At 46.1% G+C, this 14556-nt stretch overlaps 1 protein-coding gene across 1 annotated transcript in view; it reads left to right on the top strand.

The window, feature by feature from the left end:
• Nucleotides 1–6307: 6307 nt before the first annotated feature.
• Nucleotides 6308–14556, top strand: part of GCC2 (GRIP and coiled-coil domain containing 2) — a 67071-nt gene continuing 58822 nt past the window's right edge. Inside the window, exons 1-4 of the mRNA XM_004597665.2 lie at nt 6308–6502; nt 6707–6763; nt 7688–7772; nt 8454–8521. Of these exons, the coding sequence (XP_004597722.2) occupies nt 6308–6502; nt 6707–6763; nt 7688–7772; nt 8454–8521 (405 nt within the window). The remainder of the gene's footprint in view (nt 6503–6706; nt 6764–7687; nt 7773–8453; nt 8522–14556) is intronic.

The following is a 14556-nucleotide window of genomic DNA, read 5'->3' as shown; positions in this document are numbered from 1 at the left end:
ATCAAGAACCTTTTTGAAGATAATGATGCTACTGAATGATCTATGAGTCATTGAAGAATTTAATGAGAAAAAAAAGTGTTTTGAAGAGATGACACTAAGAAAAAAACATCAAAAAACATGAAATATAGTTCCTGCTGATCTTTGTCAGTGAGATATGTCTTCTGTAGGCAACAAACAGATGGGTTTTGTTTTTTAATCCAGTCTACTGTTCCATGACATTTGATTGATGAGTTTAAGCTGTTTACATTCAGGGTTAATACAAATAGGTGGTAATTTGGTCCTGTCATTTTAGCAATGAGTTGTTCATTGATTTAGTTTTCTGCTGTCCTTTTACTGGAATATTCTTCCCGTTTGCCTTTGGTTTTGTTTGGTGCTATTCCTCGTTTCTGTCAAGAGATCATCTTCAAGTATCATTTGTAGGGCAGGTTTGAAAGAGGCATATTCTTTTAACTTTTCTTGACTGTGGAAGAATTTTATTTCATTTTCAAAGACAAAACAAAGCTTTGTTGGATATATTATGCTGGGTCAACAATTTTTTTCTTTTAGAATCTGGAATATGTCACTCCATTCTCTTCTTGCCTGTAGAGTTTCCTGTGAGAGGTCTCCTGTGAGTTTAATTGGCATTCCTTTTATATGTCAGCTGACTCTTTCCATGTGCACATTTAAGGATCTTTTCCTTATGTTTGATTGAAGAGAGCTTGATGATCATGTGTCTTGGTGAAGATTGCTTTTGGTTAACCCTGTTGGGAGGGAGTTCTGTGCCCCTCCTTGATGTTGTTTCCCAATTCTTCCTCTAGATTAGGGAAATTTTCTTTTATTATTTCATTAAATACATTTGGAAACTCAGCTTCTCTTTTTCACCTTCTGGGACTCCCATAACACTTAGATTTGGCCTCTTAATAGTGTCTTTCAATTCTTGAATACTTTTTTAGCCTGATCCAGCTCTGCTTCCAGCGTTTTGTTTGTTTTCCCCTGGTGACAGGAAATGCCTTCTAATTTTGAGATTCTTTCTTCAACTCAAAGACTGCTCAGAGTCTTGCATGTTTGCAGTGCTACCAGTCACATCACTTATCCACTCCTCTTGCATGGTATCTGCTGCCATCAAATTTACCAAAAATTTGGTGACTCTTAGAAATTGTCTGAATTTTTTTTTTTTTTTAAGATGTTTACAGAGTTGATGAGGGTGGGAAGATCTAGGCTAGGGAGAAGTGGGTGTGATCATTGCTTCCAAACTTTCTATTTCTTCCTCCCATTTCTAGGGAAGGGTGGAGATAAGGGGAGAAGCCATACCCAGCCTCCCAACCGTTCCAGTACCTGAGGATGAGCAACAGCCACCTGATATTAACCCAGGGTCACAATGTTATTAATCCGAGGGTTCTGCACAAGTGGATGCGATAGTTCTCAAATGTTGTCAATCTCGCTGATCTATGGATGCGGAATCCCTTCCAATGTCCATTGGCTAACACAGTTGACCTTAGAGTCTCCACTCACCCAGATTTTGCTGTCACCATTTGGCTTGGGTAGTTGTCCATATGTTTTGTTCTCCATTCTCTGCTATGGTACCGGATGTCCTCTGCAGACCCCAGTGGGCTATCATATCCTCTATGTGCAGCATGGTCTGCCGTCCAGCACTCCAACCTTTACACTGTGGAGGACCAGTTCTCCTAGGCAAACTCATGGACCCAGGCCAAACGACCCAGACCAAGCCGGACTCAGCCTCTACCATGCAGGTGGGCCCAAGAATCTGAGCCAAGTGACCCCAGCCCCTCCAGACCCCCACTCTTGGGGTTCATGGATCTAGACCCAATGACACAGGCAGGTCCATGAACCCAGGCCCAGAAACCCATATCCCACCAGAATCCCCACCCCTGGGGCTCACGCATCCAGCATCCACTGCATAGGCAAGCCCTAGTGCACAGGCCAGGTGGCCCAGGCCCCACCAGACCCCCATCCTCAAGACTCACCATGAAGGTGGGCCAGGAAACCCAAGCCCTGCCAGATTCCCCATCCCTGGGGTTCATGGATCCAGTACTCACCACACAAGTCGGTTCACAGAACTGGGTGGGGCACCAGGCCCCACCAGACCCCCCACCCCTGAGGTTCACAAATCTAACAACCACTGCACAGGTGGAGTGAAGATCTTGGGCCAGATGACCCAGGACCACCAGACCCCCAACCCCAGGGCTCACAGATCTGGTACCCACTGCACAGGCAGGCCCAAAGACTGGGGCCAGACAACGTGGACCCCACTGGATACCCACCTCTTGGGCTCACAGATCCACCATGTGCCTTGGAGGTGGGCCCAAGGACCAGGCCAGGTGACCAGGGCCCCACCACACCCCCAGAATGGAATAGTTCTCGCCTTGGCATCCATCAGCAAGTGCTTCAGCCTGGTTCAATACAACCTGCCCCCAATTCCAGCTTATGCTGCTTGGTGCTGTGGCCTTGTCTTTCCCAACCAGCCCCCTGTCCTGGCTCAAGTGTGAACTGACTGGTGTTGCAGCCCAACCTGGCCCCTCCTGCACCCCATCTTGGTTCTCAGATCTGCCAGTGGATGTTAGGAACTGGCCTAACCGGGCCCATCCCGAGACTTGACACACACATGCCAGTGGGTACTGTAACCTGACCTGGTCTGCCCCTTGCCTTGGTTCTAGCACATACCTGCAGGGATTACAACATGACAAAGGAGTTCACCAAGCTCCTCTATTCACTCTCCTCCCAATGGCAGTTGTTGCGTACACAGGTGGATCCTTCACCCAGGTTCACACTGTCCACTTCTTGTCCTGACAGAAACTGTGTCCTTGCCCAATCAGCCCATACCCTTTCTGGTTTTCACTGTTGGGTGTTGCAGCCCAGCCACACCTGGCCCATGCACAGATACAACTTTCACATGGTTAAGCAGGAGCCAAGACCTAGCCCAGCCTGTTCTACACCCACTCTGATTCTCACGAGTACCAGTTGGAGTCTAGCCCAATTTGGTGCTTCCTAGACCCACACCACACCTGTGCTGAGAGAGACTGCAGCCATGTCCAGTTCAACCCAATGCCCCATTCTGGTTCTCGTGCTTGCCAGTGGGGAATTCCAACCCAGTTGGGGCATTGACTTAGCTCCAAAACCAGGCCTGTGCTAAGAGATTGCTGATTCACGAGGGTGAACCCACATATCTCCCCCCCCAGATTCTACTGTTAGGCCCGATTCACTCACATGTTTGTTGGCTTCATGGCCCAACCTCATAGTACCCGTTCCAGTTCTGACACTTGCTGGTGGGTTCCATGTTCAAGCCCTTCAAGTAGAGTGGCGTTGTCCATGGAAGTCCCTCTGAAGTCATTCATCAATAGAACATGAAAACTCAGATCCCTGTTCACTCCCTCCTGTGCCATCCCCTAGACGCCCTGTAAATCCACACCCCTAAGCCCACAGAGCACACCGCTGGGGGGCCCGAGGGCTTCACCCAGAACCAAGGGTGCACCAGCTGCGACCATGTAACCCTACAGCCACACAGCCACGCAGCCATAGAAGCAAAGCTCCTGAGCCTCCAACCCAGACCCACTCAAGATCTGCGCACAGTATGGCTGCCATTGATGGTGAAATTTCCAGAGCCTCAACCCCCAGACCAGCCCAGGATCTGCCCACTGCATGGCAGAAGTGAACAGAGCCAAGGTATGCTGTAGGTTGGAGACTGCTTAAACATTGTATCCTCCTTAGAGGCCTGGTTTAACTCTAAACTTTTAAAGAGAGGTTTCGGGGCCCAGCGGCGTGGCCTAGCAGCTAAAGTCCTCGCCTTGAAAGCCCCGGGATCCCATATGGGCACCGGTTCTAATCGCAGCAGCTCCACTTCCTATCCAGCTCCCTGCTTGTGGCCTGGGAAAGCATTCAAGGATGGCCCAATGCTTTGGGACCCTGCACCCGCGTGGGAGACCCGGAAGAGGTTCCTGGTTCCCGGCATCGGATTGGCGCGCACCGGCCCGTTGCAGCTCACTTGGGGAGTGAAACATCGGATGGAAGATCTTCCTCTCTGTCTCTCCTCCTCTCTGTATATCCGGCTTTCCAATAATAATAAAATCTTAAAAAAAAAAAATAATAAAGAGAGGTTTCTGTAGAGCTCGTGGTTTTTACAAGAACAGGGGAAGAAACTTATGATTCTATGGACAGTCTTCTTAGAAAGAAGGTTTTAAAGAAATGAAGTGCATTGGTGTGCTAAAACCTAGTATTTATCACACACACACATCCTGATAAAATACTTAAAGAAATTCTTCTGGTGGAAACCAGTGAACTTTTTTAAACAGCTTTGGGAATTTTTTTGTATGATAATTTTTAAAATGCAATGTGTACTCTTCAAGCTAATTGAGGGTTGAGGTTTTCCAGGAGTCGCATTTTAAAAGTGTTTGTACACATTTTAACACTTGGATAGTTTCTATTTTGATTTTGTATATTTTTATGTATACGCAGTGTACAGACTCTTTGCTTGTAAATAAAACATGTTTTCATTTGCCTAGAAAAAAAGTGAACAGAGCCAAAATCCCAAACCTCAAGCCTGACCCAGCTTGAGTTACCCTGGCCACAGCCATGCAGCCATGCAGCCACGTAGGCAGGGAAGCAAAGCTCCCAAGCCTCTGGCCTAGACCCACTTGAGATCTTCCCACTTGTCCGAAATTTCTAGTCCGTACGAAAGTTAACTTTATAACAATGCACTATGTGTACAGTAATAGATGCTTTATCAAGTCATCTCATTACAGAAAGATTTTAAGTTGTAAAACTCCTCCTATACATACTCTGTTACAAGTAATAGCCAACCCCATGGTCAACTGGCTCACTTAATGAAAGCTTACTAACTCATTATGGCTTAGCCTCCAGTTTTGACCAAGGCTACCTTACCTATGTTAGTTGTCTTAGCCAGTTTGTGCTCAGGTTGCCTTGTATTGTGGCGGTCAATGTCTGCCAAGCAATCAAGTCTGTGTGTTTCTTCAATCATACTAAGAAAGACAGTCCCAACTCTGACTGACTATCTTAGGTTACCTGCCATTTGTGAAGCAGTCCCAGGCAAACAAAAAAGGGCTGGGGAGTTACAGGACGCTGGCTTATCGGGAAACATCAGCTATTGCTGACTTAGTACATACTGTGTGCTACCTTTTCACACTCCATTGGCCATTTCAAAATACAGGGAAGAGTGCTTCAAATTGGTTGTGAAAAACGGAACTGAAGTAGTTCATTTTGATGCAAAAATGTCTGAAATCCATGCATACTTTTCTACATACTGCTCTTTTTCCATGAACTTCGTGAAGTTCTCTCATTAAGCCTGAATTTCAGGACACTTTTGAATATTGTTTTTTTTTAAACAGGTATTACTTTTAAATGCCACTTTCCATTCACTTTCTGAAGTGCGCTCGTATATTCTGGGTACTTTGTGTATGATGATGCAAAAAGCGTTTGAGGAAAGGTGGTGTTAGAGTGTGGGTGAAATGTTCTTGTGGGGCAGTGTGAGATTTCTTTGTACTGAAAAACTGCTACTTTGCTAGGCCAGGAGGCGGCCAGACTTTGGGAGGATTCCACTTTAGAGATAAATCTGTTCTTTGCTGCATTGCAACTTTGTGAAGGCAAGGGCGCAATTCTTCTCTGGTCCCAGGAACCAGGAGGAAGATAAGGGTGTGAGACTAGGATGAGCCATACAGATAATGGGTATGGGAACAGAACAGGCTGCCTGTGCCTGAAGGCCATATGTCTAAGGTTGCTACTTTTGATGGATTTCCCAGCCCAAAAGGGCCTATATAAGCTTCTGTCTTGGGCTTCTTCGGGGTCCGAACGCCCTGCTTGGCTGGCCTGCGTGCCCCAAGTGCGGACTGACCCCGACATGCTGGCGCAATAAACTCTGTTTGCTGTTTGCATTACCAGCGAGACTGTCGTTCTCCAGGGCTTTGGCCCGGACTCTTAACAGTAGGGCACCAGCAGACACGTCAGCAGCCACACAAGAAGGCTTCCTGAAGACGTGTACAGCCAGGCGGGCACGGCCCCAGCGCTGACATCCATCACAGGGCACCCGGTGGCGCCTCACCGCCGGGCGCCATGCTGTGCCACCCCGGCCTGAGAAGCCCACGGAGGCAGCCGTGCGTCCCGCCACGCCCTCCCCAGGCGTGACCGACGTGGACACCGAGGCCCTCCGCACTACCAGCAGTGTCAGGACGCTAGCGGCGGGGCTGGGGACCCGCAGCCACACGCCTGAGGAAACGCACAACGCTCGCACGGCTGCCGCTTCAGCCCGCACACTCCACGTCGCGCACAGGCGGAAGCGGAAGCACCGGCAGCCGTAGCCATGGAGACGCGGAGGGGCGGTACCTCTCGGAGAGCGCGACCCTTGACCGCCGGCCGAGGCTGCGTCAGAGGCTCCGGCTGGCGGAAACGCAGAGGCGACGGAGCAGTGTCCGCGGGCAACCGGCGGGTGGTGGCCATGGAGGGGCTGCCGTCCGGCGGGGCTGGCGCCGAGCCTTCGGGGACTGCGGACTCCGAGGTGGGCAGGCAGTGGCAGGGCCTCGGGGCTCGCGGAGCCCCGGCCGCGAGGGCGACAGCCCCCGCCCCCCTCGCTGGGTCGCCCCTAGGACTGTCGCGCACCTGATGCCTGGGGGGGTGTCTGCTCCCTGGGGTCCGCGCATCCCGTTTGGAATTTCGGGGGGTTGTGACACCTGTTTTTTTTTTTTTTTTTCTTGGTTGGCAGGATCCTGCGCCGGATGGGACGCCCGCGCCAGCCACTCCCGGGGGCGCCAAGTCCAGGGTGAGGAGCGGAGCGTCCTGGGGTTGCGGGCTGATGGGCTGCAAAGCGTGGGCAGCCTAAGGGGCAGAGCGTCCAGGCGGTTCTTGGGATTCCTGATACGGAAAGACACGTTGTGTTCACTTCCTGATCCTGGTTAGCGCTACCCAGAGATCCTGCAGTTGATCAAACATTACACAGAGCAGTATAATGTGTGAAAGCTTGGTTTGGATGGAATACAGGGACGGAATCAGAGGACGCTGTTGGTTGGGCTCCAGTTCCCACCCGAGAGTCGGCTAACTTTATGGATCCTATATAATGTTTAACATTCAATGATTCTGGAAGGTAGAGGTTTACTGCAAAAATCTGTTGCTTGTATACTGAGTTTGAGGCACTTGGCCAAGCACTGGTTTACTTGATTTAAACTTAATGATAACCGTGAACTAGAGGTGGTGGTTCCTCATTTACAGATGAAAGCCGTGAGCCCACAGAGGGAAATTTTGAAAAGAAGTAAAGCTTCATTCTTCACCCAAAGCGTTAATACTAATGTGATTCGTGCTGTTGTTGCTGTAGTTATACTGAAGCTTTTTGACGTGGCCCAAAACTCCTTTCAGTGTCCAATAGAATGAAATGTTTTTATGGCTTCCGGGAATCTTAAGTAGCGTTAGTTCAAATCCCAGAATTTTAGAGTTAAATCAAAACCTAGCAACAGTGTTTTGTGATGGAATGTGTGCTGTTTTTTTCTTTCCACAACTGATTTTTGCATCTTTATATTCTTAGTAGGTGCATAACTGATCATTACTGAGTTGAAGTTGTGTTTAAGTGTTGTGGTGTTTGATTCATGTGAAAACCTATTGGTTGTTTTTAAGCAGACGTTTTTGTTTCTTTAAGTGATATACTGCACATGTGAGTTCTAGCAAGCTACTAACACGACTCCGCATCTTTCAGCTGGAAACTTTACCCAAGGAAGATCTCATCAAGTTTGCCAAGAAGCAGATGATGCTGATACAGAAAGCCAAGTCCAGGTGTACAGGTACGGGGTTGGAATGACTGATCTTAACCACACTCTCTTTATAATTATTTTAAATGGTAGCTCTGTAATAGTAACTTAGCAAGTTTTGGTTTTCCAGAGATTCCAGCTATATCTGGAGACGAATTTTTTATTATCTTTTATTTCTGGCTATAGTATTGATTGGAATAAAATCAAAGAGGAGGATTCAGAAATGCTTATTGAGCCCTGGCTAATAAAGCAGCTGATGGCAGATACAAATACTGTTTCTCCTTTGCCTCATCTTTCAAGTAATATGAGAATAAGTAATTATAAAATGTGATTACACACCTAATGCAAAGCTAGGTGTTCCTTTAAGATTGCATAGTAATACTTACGGCTAAATTAATAGGTCTGAAATTTGCTTCAACATTTGGATGAATTAAAGAGGAAGGAAAAAGTACAGGTTGGGGTGAAATATATATCATGTGATTGCTAAAGCAAGATGCTGCATTCATGGAGATTGATTATACTAGTCTTTTTGAAGTTTTTGATAGTAAAAAGGAAAGGAAAATGTAATGCTTGGGTGAATGGAACACTATCTCACGCTGTGTGCTTCTTCTGATTTATAGATTCAGTTTTTTGGGGAGTTGACTTTTGGTTTTTTAATAATTTACCAGTTTTGTTTTCTCATTTCTAAGCTGGAATCTTTTGTTAATTGTTTAGAACTGGAAAAAGAAGTTGAAGAACTCAAATCAAAACCTACTGCTGGAGGAACTGATGATATTATTCAGGTAATAATAATTGTGAAGATAGCTTTGTGTTTTATTTATTTAGAGGAAAGTGTAACGGTAAACAAACGTGCGGGAGGCTGTCAGCCTACCAGAGGTTACACAGCTGTGTGTCCTGTTCTCCCGTGTTTTCTCCAGCTTTGGTAAGTTCTAGCTCACTTTAAAAAGAGTTCATGGTGTCTAGTTCCTCCCTGTCTGAAACGAGGCCTCTCTGCCCTGCTTCCTGTGTGTGCTGTAATTACGGCTCAATTTCTGTCTTGCTCTTCCCTGTCTCTTCAGCAATCAAGACTCTGATGGCTTCTTGCCCTCTACCCTCTCTGTACACACACGCATGCGCACACACCCTCTGCATCTCTGTAAAGCAGATCCCCTCCTGGGATGGATTGGTGGTATCTCTGGTGTTCATGCCTGACTTCACAGATGCTTTAACTGTCCCATTCTCTTTGTTGTCTGTGTGTGTCAGTCACCTGAGACCGCTGTTGCTCTAGGTATTGCCGCAGTATACCTGTTGTAGGATTTTTGACCCCGAATAAGGCGGCAACCTCAATTCTTGTCTCGCAGGAAAGAAGAATTTTCATGCAGACACAGTTTAGTTTTAAAGCAAGATTTACTAGAAAAGCTGAGAAAAGGAGCTCCCATCCTAGTGACAGGAGGGGGTTTTGAAATAGGAAGAACCCTTACCCCCTGCCATAGTGGCATGAGGAAGAAAAAGAGATACCCTAGACCTCTGCCATAGTGGCAGGAGGAAAAGTGGAAAAGAAAGACCCATATTCATGGTGGGGAAAGCATCTTTTAAAGGCTTACCTCAAAGATGCTTCTCCATAAACAAAGGAGAATTCCTGGTTTCCATGGTACCTGGCCCTGGGACAAAGGGCCCAGAAAGGTGTCACTGGCCAACTTCCTTGGTCCCTTTCTAATGATCAAGAGGCCAGTCTGAGGCCCTCCCCCTTGGCATTGGCCAGAAACAGAACTGGGCTGATACTTCAGGTGGGGAATTGGTATGTTAATGTCACTCTTGTCTCTTGGGGGAGCATGATCTTGACATGTTAAAATATGCGCCTGTCTCGGGGATAGATGTGCTCTGGTGAATCCAAGACATAGTGGGGAAAATACCCTTTTGTATTTGAGAAAAAAAATGATGACTTGGGGACCCAGAATACCCTAACTGCCTGCTACCCGGTGTAGCTCCTCTGTCATACCCTCTTCACATCCACTGGTATGGCTTCCTCTGCTTTCTGGGGCCGTTTGTCTCTGCAGCCACTTGGACTGGTTGTGTTTGTCCTAGGCCTGCTACACAGTTCTCCTGGAACTGAGTTTGGTAACGATCCTGTGACTTTCTTTAACTCTTTGTCGTATTGGACTTTCTTGGTTAACCTTCTAATTTTGGGAGCGCATGATCTTCTGTGAATTCCTAAAAATGAGCACAAAAGAGATTTTTGTGTTGTACTTAAAATCGCCTTTGTTCTATTCTCATGCTCTCTCCCCGAGTGAGTCTGTAGTAGTGTCTGTAGAAGAAGCAGGCAAAGAAGGAAGGGCTGATGATGGAGAATATGCCACGGAACTTCTTCAGATGCTCATCTAGAATTTTATGTTTACTTTCTGGTTTTGTTTTGCCCCAGAAACGTCACTTTCCTTCCATTACACTGAAACTTTTATGTTGATGCTACATTGAGTTACTTTTTTTTGAGAATCGAAAGCGAGAAATCCTCCGTTTTGTTGGTACACTGGCCAGATGCCTGAAGCAGCTGGGGGCTGAGTGAGGCTGAGCTGGGAGCTGGAATCCTAATTGCCTTCTTCTTTTATCATGCTTAAGTGTTAGCTATAATTTGACATAGAACTCTAAATTTTTTCTGTGTCTGTTTTGGTTCTGTTTTCTTAAACAATAGAAGGGTTGTTTTTTTTTTTTTAATATTATTTTACAGAAGTAGTTGAGAGGTAAGCAGTTCTAGAAGTAATGTGGTCAAGAGAGGTTCTGTTGTCACTTTCTGTCCCTTAGAGTATGTGTTAGCAGAAGCCAGAGTCAGGAGCAGAGCCAGATCTGAAACCCAGGCATCCCAATGTGGGTTGTAGGCATCCCAGACCAAATCTTAACCACTACGCCAAACACTAATCCTCAAATGCTTAATTGAAATCTGAATATTTGGGGCCAATGCTGTGGTGGGGCAGTAAAGCTGCATCAGAGGTGTCATGTGGGTGCTAGTTTGAGTAGCAGCTACCCTATTTCCCATCCAGCTCTCTGCTAATGTGCCTGCAAAGGCAGTGCAGGATGTCCCAAACACTTGAGTCCCTGCACCCACCTGGGATACCTCGATGAGACTCCTGGCTCCTTGCTTCGGAGAGGCCCAGCTCCTGCTATTGCAGCCATGAGCCAGCATGTTCTGTAAAGTTGCTGAGGAACTATGTTTATTCATTTTCCATGTGATTCAAATGCTACCAGTTTCTCATACCCAAGTTAGCCATCATTTTGTCTTATATTCATCATTCCTTTCTTTAGCTTACGTAAGGCTGAAAGTGTCCTTTGAAAGCTTTTGTGTTTTTTTCATTTTAGTTTTAACTTCACTAAAAGGGTATCATGTTTATATTAGGACTTTTTAACTTTTTTCCCCCTGTGTCATTGTATGTCACCATTGACTGTTAATTTCTTCGTTCATGGTCTGTACTGTTGAAGGTCACTGCGGTTGTGCCCAGGTTGATGCATCAGAGTACAGAGCTGTGAAATTGTCATAGACGCCTTCTTTGCAAATTGTACAAAGACTCTCATTGATAACCAAATGGGCTTTCATCAAAAGTTACATGTAAGTTCAATTTCAGAAGATAGCATCATACCATTTTTTTTTTTTAAGATTTTATTATTATTGGAAAGCCGGATATACAGAGAGGAGGAGAGACAGAGAGGAAGATCTTCCATCCGATGTTTCACTCCCCAAGTGAGCTGCAACGGGCCAGTACGCGCCAATCCGATGCCAGGAACCAGGAACCTCTTCCGGGTCTCCCACGCGGTGCAGGGTCCCAAAGCTTTGGGCCGTCCTCGACTGCTTTCCCAGGCCACAAGCAGGGAGCTGGATGGGAAGTGGAGCTGCCGGGATTAGAACTGGCGCCCATATGGGATCCCGGGGCTTTCAAGGCGAGGACTTTAGCCGCTAGGCCACGCCGCCGGGCCCACATCATACCATTTTATAAAGCGTTTGGAATAATGTACACTTTCATCAGCAGTTGATTCGTATACTCTCAAGCCACTCAGCATAAGTCATCCATTTTAATTTTTGCAAATCAATTGGTTGTAAGAATGTTAGGTCATTTTTTCAGTTGATTTACTGTTATGTCGAACAACCTTTTTTTCTTTTAAATGACAGCTTTGCTTAATAGGTATCTTCCCCCAATTTGTGGTTTGCCTTTTCACTTAAAAGAATATTTAAATGAATATTTTTTAAAGATTTATTTACTTATGGGGCCCAGCACAATAGCATAGCAGTTAAGGTCCTTGTCTTGAACGCCCCGGGATCCCATATGGGCACCAGTTCTAATCCCGGCAGCTCCACCTCCCATCCAGTTCCCTGCTTGTGGCCTGGGAAAGTAGTTGAGGACGGCCCAAACCTTTGGGACCCTGCACCTGCGTGGGAGACCCGGAAGAGGTTCCTGGTTCCTGGCATCAGATTGGCGCGCATCGGCCCGTTGCAGCTCACTTGGGGAGTGAATCATCGGATGGAAGATCTTCCTCTCTGTCTCTCCTCCTCTCTGTACATCTGCCCATCCAATAAAAATAAATCTTTAAAAATTAAAAAAAAAGATTTATTTACTTTTATTGCAAAGTCAGATATATAGAGAGAGGAGGAGAGACAGAGAGGAAGATCTTCCGTCCGATGATTCACTCCCCAAGTGACTGCAATGAACAGAGCTGCGCCGATCAGGAACCAGGAGCTCTTCCAAGTCTCCCATGCAGGTGTAGGGTCGCAAGACTGGTCTGTCCTCAACTGCTTTCCCAGGCCACAGGCAGGGAACGAATGAGAAGCAGGGCTTGCTGGGATTAGAACCGGCACCCATATGGGATCCCAGTGCATTGAAGGCGAGGACTTTAGCCGAGGCAGAGAGATGTAGGTAAAGAAGCTACCATCTTCTGACTCACACCCTTCATGCCCATGATGGCTGGGGCTGAGCCATGGCCCACGCCAGGAACCAGGAACCTAATCCAGGTCTCAGGTGGATGACAACCCAATCACTGAGCCATGACCAGTGCTTTTCAGGGTCTACAGGGATGGAAGCTTCAGTCTGATGGTAGAGGCAGGTATCAAATGCAGATAATGGGATGCTGACATTGTAACAGCTAGGCCCCTACTTTTATCTTGAAACGAAAAGTCTTGGTTCAATATTGTCAGAGGTTTTATCTTTTTAAAGAATTATTCTTTTATTTTGGGAGAAATGGAGAGCTCTTCTAGCCACTACTTCATTCCCAAAAGGGCCACAGTGACCAGTACTGGGGCGGGTTAAAGCCAGGAGCCCTGACGTGTGGTTTTCCCACATACGTGGCAGGGGTCCAAACACTTAAGCCATCTTCCACTGCTTCTCTCAGATCATTAGCAGGAAGCAAGATAAGAAGTGGGACAGGTGGGACACAAACCAGTGCCAGCTTCACAGCCAGAGACTCTGTTCGCCAACATGCCAGCCATTTTTTTCATCAGTGTTTTTACTTATACTTTTTTTTTTTTAAAGATTTATTTTATTTTTATTACAAAGATATACTGAGAGGAGGAGAGACAGAGAGGAAGTGGAGCTGCCGGGATTAGAACCAGCAGCCATATGGGATCAAGGTGAGGACCTTAGCCACCAGGCCATGCTGCCAAGCCCTACTTATACTTTTTAAAGGAATCTTTCACGAGCCTAATGTGAAGATATTAAGGTTGTATGTTTTTCATTTATGTCTAAATCCATCTGCAGTTGATTACTTTATTAATAAAGTATTAAGTCCTTTTTAAAGTAAATAACTTTTCCAGCCTTCCAAAAGGTCTTTCTTCATTAATGGAACATTATAGTTCAAAACATACATGAGTCAATTTATGGATTCCTTTTCTTCCTCTTCCTGTTAGCTGTCTGTGGCTCGGCCAGTGCTGTATCATCTTCACTTCGCTGTAGCTTTTGGTACATCCTGACACCTGGTAGAGCAAGTCCTCCATATCCTGGCTGATTTTAAACTTTTGTGTATAAACAGTCATATCCTCTGTAGATAGTTTTTCGTGCTTTTTAAACTTTTCGGCACATATATCTGTCTCCAACTTTCATTAGCTGGAAATTTGATACAAACAGTAATAGAGAACTAATATTTTTATGGTGTTTGCATTTAGATCTGTGGTAAAATGGGGCTTTGCTTTTTCCTTTATGTAAAACGCTAAGATGCTGGCTTCAGTTATGCTGATTTGATATTAGAACATGGAAATTACTCTTGCTCCTGTCTGGACAACTTCATGTGGAATGGTTATAATCTTTTTTTTTTTAAGCACTTTATTATTTTTTTAAAGATTTATTTTTATTACAAAGTCAGATATACAGAGAGGAGGAGAGACAGAGAGCAAGATCTTCCGTCTGATGATTCACTCCCCAAGTGACTGCAATGGCTGGTGCTGTACCGATCCAAACCAATACCGGGAACCAGGAACCTCTTCCGGGTCTCCCACGTGGGTGCAGGGTCCCAGTGCATTGGGCCGTCCTCGACTGCTTTCCCAGGCCACAAGCAGGGATCTGGATGGGAGGTGGAGATGCTGGGATTAGAACCGGGGGCCATATGGGATCCCGGGGCGTGTTCAAGGCGAGGACTTTAGCCGCTAGACCACGCTGCCGGGCCCGGAATGGTTATAATCTGCCCACTCTTCAAAAATTGGGTAGACCTCACCTGTGAAGTCATTTCTTTCCTTGGATGGACTGTTTTTAACTGCTGGTTTGATTTCTTTGTGGTTTTGTAGCATTATGCTTTGTAACTTCTTTTCTTGGGGCAGCAAAGCTTTTTTTAAAAATGCATTTTATTTATTTTAAAATGTTATGGAGTGAGC

Source organism: Ochotona princeps, chromosome 26 (assembly GCF_030435755.1).
Source record: "Ochotona princeps isolate mOchPri1 chromosome 26, mOchPri1.hap1, whole genome shotgun sequence".
NCBI classification, from domain to species: Eukaryota; Metazoa; Chordata; class Mammalia; order Lagomorpha; family Ochotonidae; genus Ochotona; species Ochotona princeps.
The sequence above is the reverse complement of the archived record's forward strand: the minus strand, read 5'-3'. Positions and strand labels throughout refer to the sequence as shown.